The sequence below is a fragment of the Bubalus kerabau genome, chromosome 12 (genome assembly GCF_029407905.1).
Source record: "Bubalus kerabau isolate K-KA32 ecotype Philippines breed swamp buffalo chromosome 12, PCC_UOA_SB_1v2, whole genome shotgun sequence".
Lineage (NCBI taxonomy): Eukaryota > Metazoa > Chordata > Mammalia > Artiodactyla > Bovidae > Bubalus > Bubalus kerabau.
The window spans coordinates 19,945,063-19,972,090 of record NC_073635.1 but is presented as its reverse complement, the minus strand read 5'-3'; the positions used below and the strand labels follow the sequence as shown (position 1 = coordinate 19,972,090).

The 27,028-nt window shown below is 36.3% G+C and overlaps 1 protein-coding gene across 2 annotated transcripts in view; it reads left to right on the top strand.

The window, feature by feature from the left end:
* Window positions 1-27,028, top strand: part of KPNA3 (karyopherin subunit alpha 3) — a 94,989-nt gene that overhangs the window by 57,954 nt on the left and 10,007 nt on the right. For both annotated transcript variants that reach the window (XM_055542193.1, XM_055542194.1), the window contains exons 3-11: window positions 11,220-11,309; window positions 11,502-11,531; window positions 11,616-11,668; window positions 11,789-11,884; window positions 14,784-14,869; window positions 15,739-15,825; window positions 16,185-16,354; window positions 17,414-17,458; window positions 26,830-26,961. In XM_055542193.1, coding sequence (XP_055398168.1) covers window positions 11,220-11,309; window positions 11,502-11,531; window positions 11,616-11,668; window positions 11,789-11,884; window positions 14,784-14,869; window positions 15,739-15,825; window positions 16,185-16,354; window positions 17,414-17,458; window positions 26,830-26,961 — 789 coding nt within the window. The remainder of the gene's footprint in view (window positions 1-11,219; window positions 11,310-11,501; window positions 11,532-11,615; window positions 11,669-11,788; window positions 11,885-14,783; window positions 14,870-15,738; window positions 15,826-16,184; window positions 16,355-17,413; window positions 17,459-26,829; window positions 26,962-27,028) is intronic.

Sequence of the window (27,028 nt, the reverse complement as noted above, 5' to 3'; positions counted from 1 at the left end):
TTTGGCTGCAAAGAATATAATCAGTCTGATTTTGGTATTGATTATCTGGTGATCCCCATGCGTAGAGTCTTCTCTTTTGTTGTTGGAAGAGGGTGTTTGCTGTGACCAGTGCATTCTCTTGGCAAAACTCTGTTAGCCTTTGCCCTGTTTCATTTTCTAGTCGAAGGCCAAATTTGCCTGTTAGTCCAGGTATCTCTTGACTTCCTACTTTTGCATTCCAGTCCCTTATAATGAACATCTTTTTTGGGTGTTAGTTCTAGAAGGTCTTGCAGGTCTTCCTCAAACCATTCAACTTCAGCTTCTTCAGCATTACTAGTTGGGGCATAGACCTGGATTACTGTGATATTGGGCTGCCCTTATAGCTCAGTTGATTTATCATCTGCCTGCAATGCAGGAGTCCCAGTTCAATTCCTGGATCGGGAAGATCCCCTGGAGAAGGAAATGGCAACCCACTCCAGTATTCTTGCCTGGAGAATCCCATGGACAGTGGATCCTGGTAGGATGGCAAGAGTTGGACACAACTTAGCAACTAAACCACCACCATCACTACCACTGTGATACTGAATGATTTGCCTGGAAAACGAACAGAGATCATTCTGTTGTTTTTGAAATTGCATCCAAGTACTACATTTTGGACTCTTTTGTTGACTATGAGGGCTACTCCATTTCTTCTAAGGGATTTTTGCCCACAGTAATAGATATAATGGTCATCAGAGTTAAATTCACCCACTACAGTCCATTTTAGTTCACTGATTCATAAAATGTCAATGTTCACTCTTGCCATCTCCTGTTTGACCACTTCTAATTTACTTTGATTCGTGGATCTAACATTCCAGGTTCCTATGCAGTATTGCTCTTTACAGCATTGGACTTTGCTTCCATCACCAGTCACATCCACAACTGGGCGTTATTTTTGCTTTGTCTATGTCTCCTCATTCTTTCTGGAGTTATTTCTCCACTGATTTCCAGTAGCATATTGGGCACCTACCGACCTGGGGAGTTCATCTTTCAATGTCATATCTTTTTGCCTTTACATATTGCTTATGGGCTTCTCAAGGCAAGACTACTGAAGTGATTTGCCATTCCCTTCTCCGGTGGGCCACGTCCGACCGTCTTGGGTGACCCTACACAACATGGCTCATAGTTTCATTGAGTTAGACAAGGCTGTGGTCCATGTGATCAGATTAATTAGTTTTCTGTGATTGTGGTTTTCATTCTTTCTGCCCTCTGCTGGATACGATAGGAGAGACTGACTGAGGGGGAAACTGGGTCTTATTCAGATGTGTGAGGCTGAGCTCAGTAAATCTTTAATCCGGTTTTTTGTTGATGGGTGGGGCTGTGTTTCCTCCCTGTTTTTTGACCTAAGGCCAAACTATGGTGGAAGTAGTGGAGATAATGGTGACCTCCTTCCAAAGGTCCCCTGCAGTCAGTGCCCTCGACCCTGCAGCAGGCCACCGCTGGCCCATGCCTCCGCTGGAGACTCCTGGACACTCTCGGGCAAGTCTGGGGCAGTCTCTAGCTGAAAAATGGCAGAGCTGAGTTTTTAACGATTGTGCTATAATGCCTCTTAATGTAAATGTTTAAGTTTTTTGATGTACTAAGTGGCCGTTCCATGTGGTTCAAACAGTTGTCAGAAAACAGAAGATCTAAGAAGTATTAAGTACATATATGAGGCAACAGATTAATAATGGATTTCTAAAGGAACTTTAAAATGGATCTAGTCTGTTGTGTATGTGTTTGGAGATAAAGTAGGTATTGAAACTAGGCCAGTTTCCATATCCTCTGAGCTCCCCTCCCACTTGATTAAAGAAAAAGATACCTTTTATAGATGCCGAACTTAACTATAGCACAGTCTCTAAGAGGGTAAAGATCTCTAAGTGACAAGCAAAAGGACAGTTGAAGTTGCTGGTTTTGGTGATTAATCACATCACCAGCAGTCTGCCCGTGGATTGATCATCTGAACTTTGGTTGTACATATTTTTTGTTAAGAGTAAACTATAACTTTCATGCCCTAGGGTGCCCAAAATGAACTTTGTTAGGATGATTTTAATTTGGCTATGAAGGTTGTTACTTAATTCTTGATAAAAGAAGCAACTTACTAAGAAGCTGTTGTTCAGTCACTAAGTTGTGTCTGACTCTTTGTGACCCCATGGACTGTAGTACACCAGACTTCTGTATCCCTTAGTTGTTATAACTGAGAAGCTGTAACAACACTGAACTTGGGTATGCCCAGATATTAATATATGTAAGCCAGAATTGACACAATCACAAGGAGAAGTTTTTCCATTGTTGGAGAACTTTTAAATACACCAGTTAATAAGAGATAGGTAAATAACTTAATTTGAAGTGTTAGATATCTAATATACACATATGAAGCCACATGCATATTTGAATATTGCTTTTGTGAATAGTATGTAGCCTTAGTTGCTGCACTGTGCAGTGAGGTACCATGGAACTGTAGTGAATCAGAGGAATACCTTTGGATATTCTAAATTTTTATGAGAAACACAGTGACACTTAACATTTCAGATACCACAGAATCATTTATTACCACAGAACTGAAATAGTTCATAATTTGACCACTAGATTGCACTGTGTTTTTTTCAATTACATATTTTGTCTAAGTGAAATAAAGATATTTTCTTTAAACTTACACGTGCCTTGGCACACCTCCCCTCCCAAATTACTATTAACTTGTTTGGACCTAACTATTTGATAAAGAAAACTGTTGGGTATTGCTTTTGGCTTATACTACGTACTGAAAAAGTTTTGGAAACTGTGTTATAAAGCAAATGTCAGCTAATTTCAGTGTTGTACAGACTTTGTTCTCTGATCATGAGACAATTAAATGAAAAATCAGTAAATGAGAAAGTTACCAAAATCTCATAATTGTTGGGGAAAAGTAAGCACTTCTCAATACCTTGAGCATCAAGAAATCCTAATGGAAGTTAACTAACACCAATATATGACCAATAGGAAGATGTTACCTGTCAGAACCTGTGGAATTGAAGACTTACCTTTATAGGAGAAATTTATAGCAGGTAGAGTGGAATGAATGGAATTTAAAAGGCATGTTAATTCATATGTAGCATTATTTTTTAAAAATATTAGTACATTACTTCCCTGCATAGTATAGATCCCCTGGAGAAGGGAATGGCTACCCACTCCTGTATTCTTGCCTGGAGAATTCTATGGATAGAGGAGACTGGCGGGCTACAGTCCATGGGGTCGCAAAGAATCAGACACGACTGAGCAACTAACACTTTCACTTTCACATCACTTAGTTTTTACTGCATGAGAATACTCTTGAGAGTCTGTTGGCCAGCAAGGAGATCAAACCAGTCAATCCTAAAGGAAATCAACCCTGAATATTCATTGGAAAGATTAATGCTGAAGCTCCAGTACTTTGGCCACGTGTTGTGAAGAGCCAACTCATTGGAGAAGACCCTGATGCTGGGAAAGATTGAGGGCAGGAGAAGAAGGGGGCAACAGAGGATGAGATGGTTGGATGGCATCACCAATTCAATGGACATTAGTTTGACCAAACACTGGGACATAGTGAAGGACAGGGAAGCCTGACATGCTTCTATCCATGGGGTTTCAGAGTCGGACACGACTTAGTGACCGAACAACAATGAACCACTCTGAAGCCTAGTGGCTTATTAACAAAATAGCCATTTTATTCCACTGACAATTCTTTGGGTTGGCAGAGTGGTTCTTCTGGTCTGGGCCAGTTCACCTGATCTCTGCTTGGGCTCCTTCACTCAGCTCTGGTCAGCTGGTGGGTTAGCTAGTGACTGGATGATCTAAGATGGTCTCATAGAAGTTTCTTACTATTGACTGAGACCTTAGTTATCTTCCACATAGGCTCATCCTGCAACAGGCAAGCTCACAGTTGTTCACCTGGTGGCTCTAGAATTATATAAGCAGCAAGAGAGGACATGCTTGGATGTGGAGGAGCTTTTCAAGTTCATTTACTAAACTCAAGTCCATTGCCAGAGCAAGTTACATGGTCGTACCTGGAATAAATACAGGACCAGATTATCCAGAGTCATGGATATGGGAAGGGGAATGATAACCATTTTCTAAAACAACCACAATTTGAATATGAACAATTTTATGCCAATAAATTTGAAAACTTAGGTGAAACAAACAATTTCCCAGTGGAAAATTTTAAAATAATTTACCCAGCTTACTTAAGAAGAAACTTAAAAATCTGAATAGATTTTAAAACAGTTAATTAAATCAGTAACTAAAAATGTAACCTCTCTTATTGCCCTGAATAGAAAAAGTACTCACAGAGAGAACTCCAGCAAACATTCAAGGGACTGACAATTTCAATTTCAGCTTTAGTGATTTCAGAGAAGGTAGAGGGAACATTTCTCAACTCATTTTATAAGGTTAACAAACCATAACACCAAGAACCAGGCAAAGACAGCATGAGAAAAGATGTATATAAGCCAGTTTCACTTATGAACATAGGTGGGAAAAAATCCCTCATAAAGTATTATTAAATTGAATCCAGTAATGAATATACATACATATTTTAATTCCAAGACAGGTTTATCCCAGGTTATAAGTTGAACATTAAAAAGTTCTGAGTTTAACATTAAAAACTCACAATTTACCACATTTATAGATGAAAGGAGAAAATTATGTGGCCATTTCAATAGATTTTTTTAAAAAGCACAGTTTAATAAAATTGAGCACCTATGTGTGTCTGAAAAAGAAAAAGAAAATTTAGCAAATTAGAATTAGAAAGGAGCTTCCTTACAGCAGACATATAATGGTAAAATGCTATCCTGGATTGGGCATCTGTGTACAGAGGAGGATTTAGTTGTGCTTATGCTTTTGTATTACTTTTGTGCCTGAAATACCTGGGAGAGTAGGAGGAATAGGGGGAGTAAGATCCCTGAAAGGCCTTCGGAAGCTTAATTATTCAGACTCTGGTAAAGTTAGAGAAAACAGAGGATGAAAATAGAACCAGGATTAGAATAATTTTTGTTTTGTTTATCTGTCAAATCAATCAACTTTATTGAAACTTTTTAAATGGCTTAAATTCCAAGAAGTGTTAAAAATTACCATATAATAGATGTTGTTGTGAGCTACACAGTCAAAGGCTTTCTTGTAGTCAGTGAAGCACAAGTAGATGTTTTCTGGAATTCCCTTGCTTTCTCTATGATCCAACGAATATTGGCAATTTGATGTCAATTTTTTGGGCTCCAAAATCACTGCAGATGATGACTACAGCCGTGAAATTAGAAGACACTTGCTTCTTGGAAAGAAAGCTATGACAAACCTAGACACTATATTAAAAAACAGAGACATTGCTTTTCCAACAAAGGTCCATATAGTCAAAAAAGCTATGGTTTTCCCAGTAGTCAGGTACAGATGTGAGAGTTGAACCATAAAAATAACTTTAATGTCAAAGAATTGATGGTTTAGAATTGTAGTGCTGGAGAAGACTCTTGGAGTCCTTTGGACAGCAGGGAGATCACACCAGTCAGTCCTAAATATCTGATGAATATTCATTGAAAGGACTGATGCTTGAAGCTGAAGCTCCAATACTTTGGCCACATGATGCCGAGAGCTGACTCATTGGTAAAGGTCCTAATGCTGGGGAAGATTGGAAGCAAAAGGAGAAGAGGGCAGCAAAGGATGAGATGGTTAGATGGCATCACTCACTCCATGGACATGAACTTAAACTCCAGAAGATGGTGGAAGACAGGGAAGCCTGGTGTGCTGCAGTCCATGGGGTCGCCAAGAGACAGACAAAACTTAGCGACTGAATAACAAACAATAATGGATTTTAGGGTTAACTGTGTTGTAAGTCACAAAGTGAAAAGCATACATTTTTAATTTGGAAAAAATTTCATACTTGCAGTTTGAAATTCAGAGTTTCAAGAATAGTACCAAAAACATACAGCACTCAGCACCCAACTTCCTTGATTCTTGGCATTTCCCCATATTTGCCTTAATCTTACTTTCTCCCTGATAAATAAATATATATATTTATATAACCCCCCCCCCCCAACCAGTTAATTTGCAGCATGGTGCCCCCTTACATACACCCTTAGTACATTATTTTCATATATCTTCCAGTGTAACCACAGTTCTTTTTTCAGGTTCACATAAATTTTTATCTAATCCATAGACCGTCACTCATACTTTGCTAGCTTTTTCCAATAATATTCTTTTATAAATCCAAGATCCAGTCTAGGATTAGACATTGCAATTAGTTATATTGTCTTTTAAGTTTCCTTTGATCCAGTAGTTCTTCAGTCTATATCTTTCGTGACAGTGTATTTGAATATATAGACTGATTTTTTAATAGAATGGCCAATTTAGGTTTGTCTGACTTTTCTCAAATGGTTGTTATTACTACTATTATTTTGCTCAGGAGTACCATCAAGATGATACTGTTTTCTCAGTACATCAATGAGAAGGCATACTGTGTTGATTTTCATTTACTCTTTTTTGTTTTTAAACTGTATTTGAAATTAAAAAAAAATTTTTTTTCTTGGCCTGCAAGGAGATCAAACCTGTCAATCCTAAAGGAAATCAGTCCTGAATATTCACTAGAGGACTGATGCTGAATCTGAAGCTCCAGTGCTTTGGCCACCTGATGCGAAGAACTGGCTCATTGGAAAAGACCCTGATGCTGGGAAAGATTGAAGGCAGGAGGAGAAGCAACTGATAGCTGATTCACTTTGCTGTATACCTGAAACTAACACAACATTGTAAATCAACTATCAGTTCAGTTCAGTCTCTCAGTCGTGTCAGACACTGCAACCCCATTGACTGCAGCATGCCTGGCTTCCCTGTGCTTGCTCAAACTCATGTCCATCGAGTCAGTCATGCCATCCAACCATCTCATCCTCTGTTGTCCCCTTCTTCTTCCGCCTTCAATCTTTCCCAGCATCAGGGTCTTTTCCAGTGAGCCAGTTCTTCACATCAGGTGGCCAGAGTATTGGAGCTTCAGATTCAGTATCAGTCCTTCCAATCAGTGTTCAGGACTGATTTCCTTAAAGGATAGACTGGTTGGATCTCCTTGCAGTCCAAAGGACTCTCAAGAGTCTTCCCCAACACCACAGTTCAAAAGCATCAATTCTTCGGCACTTAGCTTTCTTTATAGTACAACTCTTACATCCATACGTGACCACTGGAAAAACCATAGCTTTGACTAGACAGACCTTTGTTGGCAAAGTAATGTCTCTGCTTTTGAATATGCTGTCTAGGTTGGTCATAGCTTTTCTTCCAAGGAGCAAGCATCTCTTGATTTCATGGCTGCAGTCACCATCTGCAGTGATTTTGGAGCCCCCCCCAAAATAAAGTCTGTCACTGTTTCCATTGTTTCCCCATCTATTTCCCATGAAGTGATGGGACCAGATGCCATGATCTTAGTTTTCTGAATGTTGAGTTTTAAGCCAACTTTTTCACTCTCCTCTCTCACTTTCATCAAGAGGCTCTTTAGTTCCTCTTCATTTTCTGCCACATGGGTCGTGTCATCTGCATATCTGAGGTTGTTGACACTTTCCCCGGCAATCTTGATTCCAGCTTGTGCTCCATCCAGCCTGGCATTTTGCATGATATACTCTGCGTATGAGTTAAATTAGCATGATAACAATATACAGCCTTGACACACTCCTTTCCCGATTTGGAACCAGTCTGTTGTTCCATGTCCAGTTCTAACTGTTGGTTCTTGACCTGTGTAGGGATTTCTCAGGAGGCAGGTCAGGTGGTCTGGTATTCCCATCTCTTTCAGAATTTTCCACAGTTTGTTGTGATCTACATAGTCAAAGACTTTGGCATAGTCAATAAAGCAGAAATAGATGTTTTTCTGGAACTCTCTCTGTCTTTTTCGATGATCCAATGGATATTGGCAATTTGACCTCTGGTTCCTCTGCCTTTTCTAAAACCGGCTTGAACATCTGGAAGTTCACAGTTCACGTACTTTTGAAGCCTGGCTTGGGGAATTTTAAGCATTACTTTACTAGTGTGTGAGACGAGTGCAATTGTGTGGTAGTTTGAACATTCTTTGGCATTGCCTTTCTTTGGGATTGGAATGAAAACTGACCTTTTCCAGTCCTGTGGCCACTGCTGAGTTTTCCAAATTTGCTGGCATATTGAGTGCAGCACTTTCACAGTATCATCTTTTAGGATTTGAAATAGCTCAAGTGGAATTCCATCACCTCCACTAGCTTTGTTCATAGTGAAGCTTCCTAAGGACCACTTGACTTTGCATTCCAGGATATCTGTCTCTAGGTGAGTGATCACACCATTGTTGTTATCTGGGTCATGAAGATCTTTTTTGTATAGTTCTTCTGTGTTTTCTTGCCACCTCTTCTTCCTGTCTTCGCCTTCTGTTAAGTCCATTAGGTTTCTGTCCTTTATTGTGCCCATCTTTTCATGAAATGTTCCCTTGGTATCACTAATTTTCTTGAAGAGATATATTTGCTGTTTAATATTTTATTTTCCCCCATATAGGCCATTACAGAATTTTGAGTAGAATTCCCTGAGTTATATGTATTTTTCCTTTACTCGATTATAATCTTTGCCATTTGATCAGGACATTTATCTGCCCAGTTTTCTCTCTGTAAATTAGTAAGTATTCTGTGGGGAGCCACTTGAGACTATAAAATATCAGTGCATTATTTTCATATTTGTGAGATGCATCAATTTGAAAATAATGTAGAATTAATTATTTGAGTACATACTAAAATGTGCTGTAATATAATTTGAAGTTGGTAATCTCTTAAGCATTAGCATACATGTAAGTATCTAGTTTAAACATGCTTGCTTATACATAGCGCAAAAGTAAATACCATGCATATAACCCAGTAAGCCTCATCTGTCTCTAGTTTTTCTAATTGATCTGAGTTTTAGCATCAGTATTAATACATCTTCAGTACCTTTCTGTTGTAATCAAACACTCGTGTAAATATTGAAGACCAGAAGGTAAAGCCTTGAAAGTTTTAAATTGAAAAGAATCTTAGATATCATACAGTCTTTTTATCTATTTTTACTTAATTCTGTAGACAAACTAAAAAGAAAAATTGTCATTTACCCAGTTATATATTATGTAAAATGACACACATTGCCATTACAAAGAGTTTAAATCCCATAAAATGTAGAAATAAGAGTTTAAAACTGCTAAGGTAATAGCAAGTAGATGACATTTTTGCTAGTGAATTCCCGTTCCTGCACTCCCAATAAGTGGGATACATACAAATCTTAACATTTGAGCAATAAACCCTCATTAAGCTGGCTTCTTAATAAATGCATTGCTTCAGGCAACCATTAGCAGTAAGTTGATGAAAGCTAGTATACTAGTTGAAATATATTTGCTAGACCTTTATAATAAGAGAAGGAAATGGCAACCTACTCCAGTATTCTTGCTTGGAGATCCCAGGGACACAGGAGCCTGGTGGGCTGCCGTCTGCGCGGTCGCACAGAGTCAGACACAACTGATGCAACTTAGCAGCAGCAGCATAATAATTTAAAATTTGAATCTTTATTACAAATTAGGAAGCACAGTATTGGTGAAGACAGTTGCTGCCTAATAAATTGTGTCTGTGTATGAGTGCTGGCCTTTAAACCAGTTAATTTTTCTACCAAATCCAGAATGTGGCCTGTTATTGATTTGTAATCAGTTCAGTCGCTCAGTCATGTCCGACTCTTTGCGACCCCATGAATCGCAGCACGCCAGGCCTCCCTGTCCATCACCAACTCCCGCAGTTCACTCAGACTCACGTCCATCGAGTCAGTGATGCCATCCAGCCATCTCATCCTCTGTCGTCCCCTTCTCCTCCTGTCCCCAATCCCTCCCAGCATCAGAGTCTTTTCCAATGAGTCAACTCTTCGCATGAGGTGGCCAAAGTACTGGAGTTTCAGCTTCAGCATCATTCCCTCCAAAGAAATCCCAGGACTGATCTCCTTCAGAATGGACTGGTTGGATCTCCTTGCAGTCCAAGGGACTCTCAAGAGTCTTCTCCAACACCACACTTCAAAAGCATCGATTCTTCGGCGCTCAGCCTTCTTCACAGTCCAACTCTCAAATCCATACATGACCACAGGAAAAACCATAGCCTTGACTAGATGGACCTTTGTTGGCAAAGTAATGTCTCTGCTTTTGAATATGCTGTCTAGGTTGGTCATAACTTTCCTTCCAAGGAGTATAAGCGTCTTTTAATTTCATGGCTGCAATCACCATCTGCAGTGATTTTGGAGCCCAGAAAAATAAAGTCTGACACTGTTTGCATTGTTTCCCCATCTATTTCCCATGAAGTGATGGGACCGGATGCCATGATCTTAGTTTTCGGAATGTTGAGCTTTAAGCCAACTTTTTCACTCTCCACTTGCACTTTCATCAAGAGGCTTTTTAGTTCCTCTTCACTTTCTGCCATAAGGGCAGTGTCATTTGCATAGCTGAGGTTATTGATATTTCTCCCAGCAATCTTGATTCCAGCTTGTGCTTCTTCCATTCCAGCGTTTCTCATGATGTACTCTGCATATAAGTTAAATAAGCAGGGTGACAGTATACAGCCTTGACGTACTCTTTTTCCTATTTGGAACCAGTCTGTTGTTCCATGTCCAGTTCTAACTGTTGCTTCCTGACCTGCATACAGGTTTCTCAAGAGGCAGGTCAGGTGGTCTGGTATTCCCATCTCTCTCAGAATTTTCCACAGTTTATTGTGATCCACACAGTCAAAGGCTTTGGCATAGTCAATAAAGCAGAAATAGATGTTTTTCTGGAACTCTCTTGCTTTTTTGATAATCCAGCGGATGTTGGCAATTTGATCCCTGGTTCCTCTGCCTTTTCTAAAACCAGCTTGAACATCTGGAAGTTCACGGTTCACGTATCGCTGAAGCCTGGCTTGGAGAATTTTGAGCATTACTTTACTAGCGTGTGAGATGAGTGCAATTGTGCGGTAGTTTGAGCATTCTTTGGCATTGCCTTTCTTTGGCAATGAAAAGTGACCTTTTCCAGTCCTGTGGCCACTGCTGAGTTTTCCAAATTTGCTGGCATATTGAGTGCAGCACTTTCACTGCATCATCTTTCAGGATTTGAAATAGCTCAACTGGAATTCATTCATATTATCCTTATAAAGAAATTTAGTGTTTATTTCACAGTTGGCTGATAAAGTTGAAACAATTTTAATGATGTTTTCATTAGCAGCAGCCTTTAGAACTTAACTATTTTATTGGTTGTCTTTCAGAACAAAAGAGATGAACACTTACTGAAAAAAAGAAATGTTCCCCAAGAGGAAAGTTTAGAAGATTCAGATGTTGATGCTGATTTTAAAGCAGTAAGTTAACGTTGCTTATAAGGTGTTGTAAAAGTAATTTTTATAATAACTAGAGAACTTTATTCTCAATCTTAAGACTAATTTTACAATGATAATTAGGGTATATTGACTCTTTAACTTCAGTAAATACATTATAATTAATGTAATTTTGCTATTAAACTCTGTGCTGAACTATCTTTTTTTCTTTTTAAGCAAAATGTAACACTAGAAGCTATATTGCAGGTATGTTATTTTAATATTCTCTTTTTGAAGTTTTTTGAAATTGATTTTTTTTTTAATTTCTGAAATTTACATTTGGTGTTGCAGAATGCCACAAGTGATAACCCAGTGGTCCAGTTGAGTGCTGTCCAGGCTGCAAGGTAAGGACGAATTTGTCCAGAGAGAGAATTATGTCACACCTGGTCTAGAAGTAGTACATTGTTATTTTTGTTCATAGTTTGAAACTTATAGCAGTTAATTTCTCATACTTCTTTTTCTAGAAAGCTTTTATCCAGTGACAGAAATCCACCAATTGATGACCTAATAAAATCTGGGATTTTACCAATTCTAGTGAAATGTCTAGAAAGGGATGATAAGTAAGTATGGATTTGACTCCCTGTTCACTTTTTTCAGCCAACTGAAAATTTGGGATTATTATTTAACTAATGGGTTCCATTTGGTTTTGCCTTATCACATTTTTCATTTGTCATGTATTTTAATGTAATTTTCTAAATACTGTGATAATACTCTGCAGACCTAAGTGCTTTTCTTTTTAGTTTATGAAGTATGTGTGTGTAGTTTCTAGGAAAATTTTAACGTCTGTTTATTGTCTGTTCTAAATTGTCTCAAACATTTATAGTCTTTATTTGTTAGTTGGCTTTTTCTTCAGTAATGTTTTAAAACAACCCAAATAGTGTTTGAGTCATTCTTTGCTTATGAGTCTATATATAGATTAACCTCATGACTTGAGTCAACATGAATGGTTTCCAGAACTGAGTAGCTCTTTCTTACCCTGGGAATATTCCAGCTGATCCACTGATATTCTGTGAAGTCCTTAACAGAACTCCAGCCATGATTAGTTGTCTATCATCATGGTTTTTATTTGTGGTAAATTAAAAATAAGAGGGCAGATAATAATTTCCCAAAATAGAAAGAGAAAAACACCAGTTGGTATCTTTTGAGGTACTGGCCCCATTTGTACTAGTGTTTGAAGAGATCTTGGTGTGCTGGATCTTAAACCTCATCAGTTTGAGTTAACTGGGTAGAATGTAAGTCTGAACCCCAAAATACATTTAAACAGAGGCTCATTTTTCTTTTAAGGAGCATTTAGACTAAAACTTGGGGGTATTTTGCTAAATATTGTCTATGAGATTTTCAGGTGACTAGATTAAGATAGTAGCATTATAAATGTTTCCACTAAGAGTTTTTATTATTTTAAAATACTTCATTCTTTTTCTATTACGTGCCACAACCATCTCTCCAAAAGCCCTCAACACTTTTTAAATACTATCATATTTATTTTCTGTAAGATTTATTTAAGCAAAAATAAGTTTTATTTTAGTTATTTAAAAAAAAATTGCCTCTACCTTTAGGGCCCCCTTTCTTTTTGGCTCGAGCTGCTTTTCTTTTTTCTTCTTTTCTTTTCCATTTATTTATTTATTTTGCATTTTTGTCTTTGTCATGGGCTCATTTGTATGGGTGTGTCTGTGAAATGTAGCTTGTATATATAACAGAAGAGTATGCTGAAATATATACAGACATGTATAACTACCACTGAAGGTAAAAATAGAAAATTTTCAATGGTTTCAGTCTGACTTAATCGATTTGTTATGGGAAATTGTGTCATAATATAAAAGACCGAGAGTGAAGCCGAATAGACCTTGGTTTAAATCTAGGGTTTGCAGCTGACCTAAACCCAAATAGCATTTGATGCTTAGGTACCTAATCTATAAAATGTAGGTGGTTGCAAGGAATGAAAATAATATGTACAAAATACCACATAATACTGAGCATATAATAAATGTTTCTTTATTGTTTACTTATTGCGCTCATTTTATTACTTATTTTCTCTATCTTATCTCTCTCTTTTTAAATGATATCTTAGAAGACTTTCCCTAGCTTTGTAATTGTATTTTTTACATCTTTCTGTTTTCTCATTTCAGGCCCTCATTGTCAGTATTTTGCCAAACCATCTATCCTAGTTTAACTCTTTCTCCTTCCAGTCTGAAACAACATAAACTATCTCATCATCTTTGATCTTATTATTCCTTTATTTCTCCTCAACTTTGATACCCTCTTATTTCTTGCCTTTTGCCACAGTTCATCGTGTATTGATAGTTCTTGTCTGCTACTTCATTGTCTGGTCTGTTCCATCTTTTTAACCTCACTGCTTGCTATTATCACTGAAATTTTTTCTTCTTAAAACCTTTTCCTTCTCTGATCTCTCTAATCTTTTGATATTAACAACCTCACTCTGTTTCTTTGATATTTATAGAGTTTCTTCTAAGTTCCTAACCTTTGGCTTTCCTTGGTTTTTGCTCATTCCCACCTCCTCCCACCTTGGCATTCAGTTTGAAAAGAAATGATGTTTTTCAGCTATCCACCCTAACTTAACATAGATAATTTCTTCTTAACAGATTTTTCCTACATCAGCCTTTGACCGTTTTTATCTCTTCTTCATGGACTTCAACATTGTTTTCTTTACTTCACTTTTCAGTAGCACTCTACACTTGGTATGTCTGTAGAATAAATTCTAAGTCCTGAAGCCTGAGGTTTGAGTCCTGCTCCACACACACACATTGTGACTTGCCCTTGCAGTTTTACCCCGTGTCACAGCGTTGCGTACCTTCTTGGCTTCAGCTCTCATGGTCTCTATGTTGTCACCTGCACACATCATGATCATCCCAGCCATGGTGGTTTTATCTGTATTTCCAGTTGTCAGTGCCTTTCTTTCTTTATCACTCTTGGAAAACCTAGTTCAGTTTTCACTTTCTTTGTGAAGTCTTCCATCACCATTCCAGATTATAATGATCTTATCCTTTCAGCAAAATTATGTAGCCTTGTAATATCACTGGTATGTGAAGCAGGTGATGTAGTGGAGTCAGAGCTTTAAGACCTGGCTAGAGGTTGTGGCAGTGATTCAAATGAGATGATGAGGGCTTCAGCTACCACAGGGATATTTTGGATGTCACTATAAATATAAAAAATATTTAAGAGGTAAAATTGATATGACCTATTGGTTAGATATCTGTGGGAGAGAAAGGGGTCAAGGAAAATAATGACTGGCTAAATGTTGCAATACCAATGAACCTGAAGAAGTGAGTTAATATTGACTGACTTTGAGAGCAAATGAGACATTCAAGTGGAAGATATTCAACAGGCAGTTGGACGTAATGAGGCGAAATTCAAGGACAAGGTAAAGGAGATAACCATGTAATCTGTAGGTCTTAAATGGTAGTTATGTGTCTAAAGATTTTTTGTTGTTGTTTTTTGCAGTCCTTCATTACAGTTTGAAGCTGCATGGGCATTAACTAATATAGCATCAGGAACCTCTGCACAGACTCAAGCTGTTGTACAGTCTAGTAAGTAAATTAACTTATTTACTTGCTGGACCTTCTGTCATCTGTATGAAATGTGCTGAACAGGAAAATCTGTAGAGACAGAGAACAGAGTAAATGGTTGCCTAGGGCTGGGGGAGAAGGTAAGAGGATTTTCTGGGTATGGGATTTCTTTTGGGGGCAGTAGAAATGTCGTCAAATTAGATTGTGGTGATGACTACACAACTCTGTATGAACTCTAAGAACCTTTGAATTGTACACTTAAACAGATAAATCATATCTCAGTAAAGCTGTTAGAAGTTTGAGTCAGTTTTAATTTAAACATTCAATAATACAGGTCGTGCAGAGATACAGCTAAAAATCCTAGAGGTAGTATACAACATACTGAAATTTTAAGAAAAAGTGATCTGCCTTATACTTAGTTCTCACCTGAAATGAATATGATACCAGTCTTTTGGAATTTGAGTTAGTTCATAAATTATGTGTAGAGTAAGAAGTATAATGATAAATTATCTTGAAATATAAGGTAGGCTTGATATGGGTATAATCAGTTCTTTAATCCCATATCAACAATTGGAATCATATTGACTAAAGTATTCTATGGTAGAAACCTTTTTTAATGAATTGCAGGAAAAGCATCATGCTGTTGTTTTCATTTAATATAATCGCAGCTCTAGGTACTGTCAATAAGTCTGTTGCTTGAGACTAGAGGAAACAGTAAAATGTAGCATATTTAGGGTAAAGGTATTTGCTACATTTATTCATTCACTGAACTATAATTGAGCAACTCTAGTGTACCAAACTCTTATGTATATTTCATCAACTTATTTAGGCTGAAACCTGTGAACTCTTCAACATTTTGCAGTATAAATGTTAGATTTTCTTTATTATAGATGCCGTACCTCTTTTTCTAAGACTTCTCCATTCACCACATCAGAATGTTTGTGAACAAGCAGTATGGGCTTTGGGAAACATTATAGGTAAGTTGAAATTAGGTTTGAAAACACTCCAATTAAGTATCTTAATTAACTTTTTTCCTACATTGGCCATTACATACTATGTTTCCTCTAATTTTAATGTGGGTTGACTATCTTCTTGCTTCATAAATATTAACTTAAGATTGTACCTCTTTAGATGGATATGCAATTTGTTATCCAGGACTGGTAGGTTGAATTTGTGTTCCCCAAATCAAAATCTGGAGAAATAGCAACAGTTGATGCCCTTGACTGATGGTGAGGAAACATAGAACATCAGTGTCCCAACATGAGCCATTGCATACATTTCAGACTTTCTCATCTTGAATGTAATTTTTTTTTAAATACAATTTTCATTTCTGTAGGTGATGGTCCTCAATGTAGAGATTATGTCATATCACTGGGAGTTGTCAAACCTCTTCTGTCCTTCATCAATCCCTCCATTCCCATCACCTTCCTTCGGAACGTCACATGGGTCATTGTCAATCTCTGCAGGAATAAGGACCCCCCACCGCCTATGGAGACAGTTCAGGAGGTAAATGAAGAATTGCAAAGGCCAGATGGTATATTTTCCCTATGTTTATGCTTTAGGTTTTCATGTACAGGGAATGAAATAACGCATATACTGATTTCATTGCAGGTATGAGATATTTAAGTAATGTATCATAACTTAATTTTTGACTTCTGTGAGACTTGTGGCACCTGACCAAATACAGTCCACCTTAATTTAAGAAACCATAAATTCAAGCAGAAAACTACAAAGGAAGAAAATAAAATCTCAGTTTTATTACTACATTGAGTTGTTGATTTAACACTAAAAAATAAGGGATGGCTGCTGATAAAACTAGTGTACTTATATGCAAATGTTCTAGAGTTAAATTGCTGTGTTAAATCTGCTAATTACATCTGATTTGTAAATGGATCTGAGTATTTTAAGTTTTATAAAATCCTATGTAACCTTTAATCACTTGACTGTATAGAGAAATGTTGACTGTGAATCTGTAATCTTTATGATTGGCATCATTCACCATCTTCTGCCACCTCTTGCCCGTATGGAAAGGGTACTTAGTAATTCCCCCTACTCCCTCACAGATTTAAAGAAGAGATTTGAAATGTCTGCATTCAACAGACTTTATACTGGGCATACTTTTCTTGACTAAATCTGAGGTCAAAAACTTCACTTTGACTCAAGTAGTTCATTAAATAAAATCTTAGTTTTAAGCAGGTAAGTGGGACAGTGAGATCAGTTTTAAGAATGGCTTTTTAAAAATAACTATATACTCGCATCTCCACTGTTTCCAGTAGACATATATCATAAAGAATGTTATTGAAAACAAATGTTTTTCCTTTAAGGTACATTAATCTCTGTCAGACTTACTTGATTATTTTAATTAAACATTTGAAATATTTTTTGGTGTTTCAGGTTGAATTTATTGTATTTTAGTTTTCCTAATAGAGATTCAAAAAACTTAATGTTGTTTTTCTTGCCCTCAAATAGTATTTACTGCTTTTTAAAAAAGTCAACAGTTACTTGTTTTTGCAAAGACATTTTCGTCCACTCTAGAGTTACTTATCATTTGTTTTCTTTCCTCAGATTTTACCAGCATTATGTGTCCTCATATACCATACAGATATAAACGTAAGTAAAGCAGAACCTTAGTTTTGGAATTTGGTTCTTAATGAGACTGAAAGGGTTATTTATTCTTATGCTTTTAATAAGTGTCACCATATATCTTAATAATTTGTCAAGCTTCCACAGTGTATGTGGAAGAAATGTATGTTCTGTTTTCAGAAATAGGATTAAGGTTAAACTGAGTTTATATCTTAAATCATTCAGATAACAAAAATACTAACATTGGAGAAATTATCACATATGTAGTTAATTTAGTTATTTATATCATAATAGTATTTTTAAGTATCAATATTTATTAAGTGGTAAAAGCTTTATAAAGCTCCTTCATACTTTAAAAATTTTTTTATTTGATTTTTGTAATTGGTAGTCTAGATATTATTATCCCTATTTTTAAAGAATAAGAAACAGCTTCAGGGAAAGGTTAAGTGACTTATTCAAAGTTGCAGAGCTTATAAGGGTCAAGTGTCGATATTTAAAACTGAGATCTTCTGATAACAGATCTTGTTTACTTCCTATGAAACCATACTAAACCCTAGGCTATAACCTTTTGAGGTACAGTATTGAAGAATATCAATTATCGCTTTAAATGCAAAGGTATCTTTAGATTATTTGTTCATTATATGAGGTTTAGTTAAGCACTTACTGTATATATTCTGGCGCAGTTTGTTTCAGGCAGTCTGAGAATTCTCCTGATTGTAGCAAGGCTGAATGTCAATTCTTCCACAAAGTAAAACAATGGATACATTTTAGAGAATTCAGAACTGACTCTAATGTTCATCCAGCGTGAATTTGGCTTCTAATATTTCAATTAAGATCTATTCCGATTTGTATGTTTGTGTTTTTGTGTATCTTTGTTTACACATAATATTTATGTGTGTGGGTGTCAGAATTATGTGTGATTTATCATTGAGATGAAGAAAATACATCTTTGTTAACATTTTTCAAGAAGCAATATATAGTTCCTATATAAGTACTGAACCACACATTTCCCTAGTTAATTTTAGGACTTTAAGTTCTTGGGAAGGAATCTTTTAAAGGTAACTGAAGTAACTTTTTATTTGTGAAGTGTTAGCCTGAACTGTCATAACAATTAAGTGAATCCTGTTTAGTTATATACTGTCCTGTTTTCAAAATGGATATAAAGGTGACTTAGCAATAGACATAAGATAATAAGTACCTTAGAAGAAAGGAGGAGGAGGTAAAATTATTTTTAAAAGTGTATTTGTTGTTACTGAATGCTAAACTTAGTCCTAAGCTTTCTGAAAGCCAAAATTAAAAGGAAAATAAGCAAGATATCTGATGTTTCCACCAAGACTTCCCCCCCAGGACATTAGGGAATTGATTGTAGGCGAATAAAAGCTTCCACCACCTATTGGTCTTGTTTATTTGAAAGCTAGAGGTATTAAAGTAATGAAGTTCTGTAGTTTTAAGTATATTTATCGAGTTTAACAAAATAGATTGTCCCACTTAGGCAGAATTGTGCAAAGAATTGTAGGCACAAAAATGAAGAAGACATGGAGACTCTGCCCTCTAAGATGTCAGCATTAGCAGCAGGTAAAAAGAGTGAACGAAATGGGCTTTTGTCAGTTGCTTGCTGTACTAAATCTATTTCTGTAATCTCTTTTGATCTTACCAGCACCCTTATGAGATAAATTTTGTTCTCTTATTTTACTAGTAAGGAACTAGTAAGGAAATTAAAACTCAGTAAAGTAAAATAACTTAAGGGTCATATGATGAATAAAAGCCATGGCTGAGAATTAAAGCCGAGTCAAGGCCTATGCTGTTTTGTACCATGATCACATAAGGATACAATATGTGTGCAAACAAACAAGAAAAGAAAACAGAGAAACCACCAAAATGAATTATCAAAGCACATGTTCTTTCTGGCAACCAGAAAGCTTCACTGAGAAAGTAACATTTGAAATAAGCATTATAAGGAGAAGGATGGTGGTGGAAGTGTTGTTAGAGGTGAAAAAAGATAGCATTTATTAAGGGTTTTAAGTGTGCCAGGCACTGTTTTTTAGCATTTTTTCATATATTTATTCCTTAGAAAAATCATGTGATTGGTTACTAAAATTGTCTTCATGTTACAAATACGGTTAAAAAAAAAAACAAAAAAAAACAGCTAACTAATTTGTGTGTAGTCGTACAACTAGGATGAGAAGGATTTTGTCAAGTTGAAAAAGTTGTTTCAGGTACAAGAGGAACTATATTAAGAATTAAAGAGAATACATGAGCATGTGGAGAATCCAGGTGGTTAATAAACCGAAACATTTGCTTAAATTACAGGGTTTTTTATCTTGTGTTAGGGAGTTTGGACTTCTCTTGTAATCAGTGCAGAGTCACTAAGATTTTCAAATAGAGGAGTGATACGTTCGTGTCTGTTATAGTCAGATACTTTGAAAGCGGTAAGGAGGATCTGGAATAGGGCAGGTTTGAACATAACCTGGCCTATTTTGCTATCATAGTAGGTTTGAGGGACTTGATGAAGGTATGAACCCAAAGTGGTAATGGGTAGGAAAGATAAAGTGAGTAGAACTTCAAGAGGAAAGAATCAAAGAGGAGAAGTGAAAAAGTAAAAGAATAGCATTAAAATAAAGACTTCATTTGTGAGATCGTCATTTGTGAGACTGCTGGAGAAGCTGCGTTGGGGTGTAGAGAGAACTAGGTGGCTTATGGACATTAATATGCTTATATGACAGTAGAAGAACTACGTACTGACTCGGAGAACTAAAGAAGAAATCTGGACTGATTCAGGTCAATCTGTGTTCATTTTCTTTCTAGTTATTCTTCTTCTTAAAGTCAACGTGCAGTTGCAGTGATTCTGCAGCATTTGGTTTTCCTGTCCTTTTTGAAGTTACTCATCCATGGTTTGATATGTCCAGACAATTTTGAGTGTTGCCTAACATTTGATACAGATCTACCTTGCTTTGCTGCTGGTACAAATGAAATCAGTCGGTTGTGGCAGATTGGTTATATGCTGAGACTTGATGGGTAGTGACACCTGATGATATGTCAGGGGTCCCTGAGACCACCTTCAAGTTCAGTGACTTGCTAGAAGGAATCATTGAAAAGCTTTTACACTCATGCTTATAATTTATAGCAAAAGAATACAGATTTGTTTAGGGAAAACTGTCCTTTCCCTCCTGTGTAGGAAAAAACCCCAGCTCTTCCCTGTGGGTCTCTCTCCTATGTCTCTCCTTTACTGCAACACAGAACACTTCACTTCTCATACTTCTGGTCGCCAGATGTGTTGCAGTAGGGATTTGGGGGGAGATTCCCTACAACACCAAGTGAGTATCTGCAATCCACTGGATATCCTACAATTTAATTCAGTTCCAGCACTAACCAGAGATAGTGTCAGATCTCACAGGTCAAGGATTCAGTCCCACGTGGTGGCCACCTCTTCCCCTAACCCACAGGCACACTTCAGTTGCCAGTCACAAAGTCAGACCAGTGCTTCTGACCAGCCAGCTTTAAACTGGAGGTTTAATGAATAGAACCAAGACCCCCTCCTTGGGTTCTATTAATTTGCTAGAGCAGTTCAAAGAACTTAGGTAAACAGTTATATTTACTAGTTTATTAAAGGATGAAGCTCTGTACAGTCATCAAAAACAAGACCAGAAGCTGACTGTGGCTTAGATCATTAGCTCCTTATTGCAAAATTCAGACTTAATTTGAAGAAAGTAGGGAAAACCACTATACCATTCAGGCATGGCCTAAATCAGACCCCTTATGATTATACAGTGGAAGTGACAAATAGATATAAGGGATTAGATCTGATAGAGTGCCTGAAGAACTGTGGACAGAGGTTCATAACATTGTACAGGAGGTGGTGATCAAAACCATTTCCAAGAATAAGAAATGCAACAAAGCAAAATGGTTATCTGAGGAGGCCTTACAAATAGCTGAGAAAAGAAGAGAAGCAAAAGGCAAAGGAGAAGGGGCAAGATATACCCCGCTGAATGCAGAGTTCCAAAGACTAGCAAGGAGGGATAAGAAAGCTTTCTGAAGTGAACAAAGCAAAGAAATGGAGGAAAACAATAGAATGGGAAAGACTAGAGATATCTTCAAGAAAATTGGAGATACCAAGGGAACATTTCATGCAAAGATAGGAATGATAAAGGACAGAAACAGCAAGGACCTAATAGAAGCAGAAGAGATTAAAAAGAGGTGGCAAGAATACATAGAACTGTACCAAAAAGGTCTTTAAAAATAATTAAAATACCTCAGGAATGCTGAAGACTTCATTGACACATGATTAATCTGATTACTAGCTGAAACGAAAAGAGTATAGTCATTGACTGTTAGTGACTGTAAAAGCCAGGCATATAACCATAGAAATCTAGAAAATTGGCGGGGGTGGGGGGGTGGGGGAGGATATTAGATGGAGGAGTTGTAGAATAGCAGAAGCAGTTCAGATGGGAAAAGGCAATGAAAGGTACAATTACAAATATTAAAGCAGCTGTTAGTCTGCTTACATAGGTGAGGAAAGCAAACTGCTGAAAACAAACTTGAATAGTCTGATAATCATGTGCTATGAATTCAAATTTTTAAAGCATTTTAAAAATGAGATTTTCATTGAAGGTCCAATATATTATCAAAAAGAAAAATTAAAGGGTGACTAGAAGAGTCTGCAGTTTCAGGGGACCTGAGACCTAGCTGTAGCTTACTTTCTCCGACTAGCCTCTGAATGTTGTCATGAGATCCCACCAAAAGCCTTGAATTGATTTCAGCTTAGAAACCTTAAATATTTCATTTTTCTAAGCTACTGTGTATTAGGAAAAAAACGATTTTCTCCTAATAGAAGGGGGCTATAATGGAGGGAGCAAAGTTAGATTTCATTTAGCAACCTCCTAAAACATCACAGGCCAAGGCAACCAGTATTTTTATGCACAGTATTCGATTTTGTGGCTAAGGTTTATTCAAATATCCTACTTGGGGTAGGCAGTTAGTCCATTTCTTGAATTTTGCAAATATGAATTATGTAGCAAGGATTAATCTTGTGTATTTTCATGTTGCTGGAGGTGTATTTCAGGGTAAATTCCTAGAAGCAGGATAGCTAGATCAGAGAGTGAATGCACCGTAATTTTTGTTATGTACTACCAGATACCCTGCATTAGGGCGGTGCCATTTGCATTCTCAGCAGAAATACATAAAAGTGACTTTCTCCCTAGCCTTGCCCATAGAATGTACTGTCACATTTTAAATTTTTGTCAATCTGTGAGAAACGGTATTTCATTTTTAGTATGTGTTTCACTTTCTGTAAGTGAAGTTGAACTTGATTTTGTTGAAGAGCCATTTTTGCATCTTTTCAAATAGCCTGTTTATCTTTTATTGCTCATTTTTTATCAAATTTTTGGCCTCTTTTTCTTAGCGTATAAGAGCTCTTTATGTTTTAAGGACGTTAGCTCTTTACTTTTGATATATATTTCAAATATTTCCCTAATTTGTCCTTTGTCTTTGATATATTTTGCCATGCAGATTTTTTCTTTTTATAATAGTCAAATTTATCAGCCATTCCTTTTGTTGATTTAGATTTTTATTCCTCGGTTACAGATGTTTTATCATGTTAAGGAAATGTCCGTAAAATCCCATTTTGAGTGTTGACGTCAGAAATGAGTGTTGGAATTTTTCAGTGTCTATGAAGATGATTATATGATTTTCTGTTTATATCTATTAATACGACATAGATAGATGTTCCTAAAATTGAATCATCCTTGCTTTCCTTGAGTAATTCCACTTGATTATCATATATTATTTTCTTAAGGTAGTATGAGCTCCTGTTCACTAATATTTTATTCAGAATTTTTAAATCACTATTTACCTGAATGATATTGGTCCACAGCTTTTTTAATGGTGTCTTCATTATTATATTTTTACCACATTTAAAAAACATTATTCTTCACTTATTTTCTGTGCTCAGCCTAGGGTCTGTCTGATCTTTGCAAACTTGGTAGCTTTTCCTGTTGAAGCCTTTTGGGTCTGGATACTTTGTGGGATTAGTTCCTTGATAATTTTCTCTCGCTATTGAAATTGGCTTAAGTTCTCTTGTCTCTGCTGTGGTCAGTTTTTTGTAAACTGTTTTCCTAGAATATTATTCATTTCTTCTCAGTTTTCAACTCTGCTTGTATGTAAGTATGCAGAATAATTGTAAGATTTTTTTGAGGGGTTTAATTTACTGTTTCAAGGGTTATTTTCTTCATCATTTCTTATTTTGTACATTTGTGCTCCCTCCACCACTTTCTCTAATTAAGTTAACAAGGACTTTTCAAAGTTTTTTCAAAGAATCAGGATTCCAATTTTTTAATTAGATCTGTGGTTTTTCTTGTTCTTTACTTCATTTCTTTCTACTTTTGTATTTGTTGTTTCTTTTTACTTTCTTTTGGTTTACTCTGTTCTTTTTCTAGCTTTTTATTTGGAATCGATTTTCATTCTTTTTAAGTTCTGTCATATACATTTTTAAGGCTGTGAACTTGCCTTTGAACACTGCTTTACATAAATCCTGTAGCTTCTGATATATGGTATTTTCATTATAATATTCTAGAAAATTTTTTGTATTTTTTAATCCAAGAGTAAGACTCTTAAATTTCCATACAGTATTTCATATTTATTAATATCTAATTTTATTGCCTTGTAATAATAGTATTTCTGCTTTATGTAATTGATGTTTACTTTGAACCTAATTTTTTTGTGTCCTGTCTGCATGTTATATTATCTATTATCAAGGTTTGAATTTCAGTATATATTTATAAAATCTGTATCCTCATTTTTTTGTCTACTTGACTTCATACTGACAACAGTGTGAGGTCTTTCATCAGTATATTTTTATTTTTTCTTGCATCTTTTTAGTTTCGCCTTTATAGTGATATTTATAGGGTTATTTGGTAAATAGATGTCTTTAACAGTTATATCTTCATTGTAAATGGTGGGATTTTTAGCTTTAAAAAAAGTAGCCTTCTTTATTCTTTGTAATGATTTGTAGAATGAATTACACTGGTCAGCTAACAGGCTTGCAGTCTCAGCTTTCTTATAATTTACTTGATGTGCCTTTGCTTGTCCCTTTATTTTTAGCCTTTCTGAATGACTTAGGTGTGTCTCTTGTATACAGTATAGAATTGGGTTTTGTTATAGGATCCAATTTGAAAATCTTTTTCTTGTTGCAGGTGAGTTAAGCCTGTTGATGTTTGGTTTCAACTCTGTCCTGTTAAACTTTGAGTTATAATTTCTGTGTCTTATTTTCTACTTAGTGTTCTTCTCTCTTTTAAAAATTTCTTTTGGTATTTAGGAAAGTTTGTTTTTCTTGCAATGTTACCTTTATACTTAAACCTTTTATAAGTCCCCCCCCCCCCTTTTTTTTTTTTACTGTCTGGTTTGACAAGTTTCAGTGGTATTTTTTGACTCCTGTCTTTACCCATAGAATAAGTGACTGGCTTATTCTACTTCACTTTTCTCTCACCTCATTCTCCCATTTTTGAATCTAGGTTTGTGGCTTTTGCCCAATTTGGGAAGTTTTCTGTCATTATTTCTTCAGATACTTTTTCACCTCTTTCTGAAACTCTACATCTTTTGTTAATCATCCTACAAGTTCCTAAAGCTCTCTTCATTCTTTGCCATCTTCCCCTTCCCCCCATGGATGATTTATATTGATCTGTCTTTGAGTTAGTTGATTTTTTTTTTCTCTTTCTCTTCTACTTCCAGTGAGTTTTAAATTTTGATTATTGAGTTTGTTAATTTTAAAATCCATTTGGTTCTTCCTTATGTCTCCTTTTTATTTGCTGAGATTTTCTATACTTTGTTTCAAATGTGTTCACAATTGCTTGGTGAAGAATTTTTATGACAGTTACTTTGAAATTCTTGTCAGATAGTTCCAACATCTGCGTCATCCCAGTATTGGCGTCTGTTGACCACCTTTTCCCTTTGCAGTTTAAATGATCTTGGTTCTTGATATGATGAGTTATTTTCAGCTGCAGCCCACATTTTGGGTGTTGTTATGAGACTCTGATTTCTATTTAAATCTTGCTACCTATTAATGCCAGACTGAGGAGTAGACAAGCTCTGCTCCACACAGCATCTTTTCATACCCTCCAGTAAGGAGGTCTTCCTTGTGGGGGTAGGATGGTAGATGGATACAACTCTCGGGCATACCTTCTGTCCTCTCATTTTTGAAGTTGCAATATTTCTATTTTTCTGAAGCATATATCATTTAAAAAGTATTCTTCTAATCTTATCTTCCCATTTGTGTTCATCTTTGATCTACAGTGAAATATTTCTTCACTTATTTCTTAGTTGAAAGAAGCTTATCCTCTGGTAAGGGTGTCAGCAGATTTTTCTGTAAAGAACTGATAGTAAATATTGTAGGCTTTTTTGAGCCACATGGTCTCTGTCCCACTAATGTGGAGTAGCAAAGGATATGTTACTGTAAGCTCTTCACTCCCCTCTCCTCTTCTCTGAAGTCTCACATAAGCTTAAGACGGGAGGTCCAGACAAAGGACAGAATTCATTTTTTTTCTCTTTTTACAGGTAATTTGACATTTGTAGCATTCTCAGACTCCTAGTAATGTTGAAGGTGTGGGCTATGTGTGGTTTTACATGCACTTATTAAATAGTATACTTTTTTGAAGGATACATGGAGAGATTTGAATTGAGACCACAGTATTTATTTTAGAGCAACAAATGTCTTATAATAGGAAACATCTCTGGATTTCACATGAGATCAGACCTGTGCTTACATTCCTCTGTCAAGACACCAAGGAAAACTACTTATAAGCTCTCTGACTTTGAATGAGTCAACAAACCTGAGCCTGGTTTTTGTTTATTATTTGCAAAGTTAGATGGGTGTAGTGTATGGTTTATACTGTGTGCTCTTCTGCTGGGACATTTTTCAAGAGATTTGCAAATAATTAACTTTTTTCCCCTAAAGTTAAAATGCCAAGTCATTTATCTCTTTAATAGTCTGAAAAATTACATTGTCAAACGTGTTTGAAAACTAACATGGATAAATGATCTTTGGGGGCTCTTCTAGAGTTGAAGCAGCATGGCATACTGGTTTCATTCTGTATATAAAGTATTTCCTTATGATTATTGGGTATTCAGTTTGTGGGAGCAGGAAGAATTCCTTTTCTGCCTATTTTTAAGTTTGTCTACTTAATATATAGATGTAGAAGTTGGCCCGGACTTCTGTGCCTCATTTTTGTGAAGAATGACCTGAGGTAGCCATTGAGAGAGTTTTACCTTGTATCAGCTTAGCAGATATTTTTGCTACCAAGCTAAAACAAAATTTAATTACTTTTTATGTCACCATTTCCTAAGTGTGTTATGTATCTTAAGTATTCAAACAAATATATTAAGTGGCCATTCTTTTTTATTTCCTGCAGATTCTCGTGGATACTGTTTGGGCACTGTCTTACCTGACAGATGGAGGTAATGAACAGATACAGATGGTTATTGATTCAGGGGTTGTGCCGTTCCTTGTGCCCCTTCTGAGCCACCAGGAAGTGAAAGTTCAAGTAAGTGTTAAGTATTTTTCTTACTTGTATAAAATTTGTACTTTCTATAACCAGTTAACTTATACAG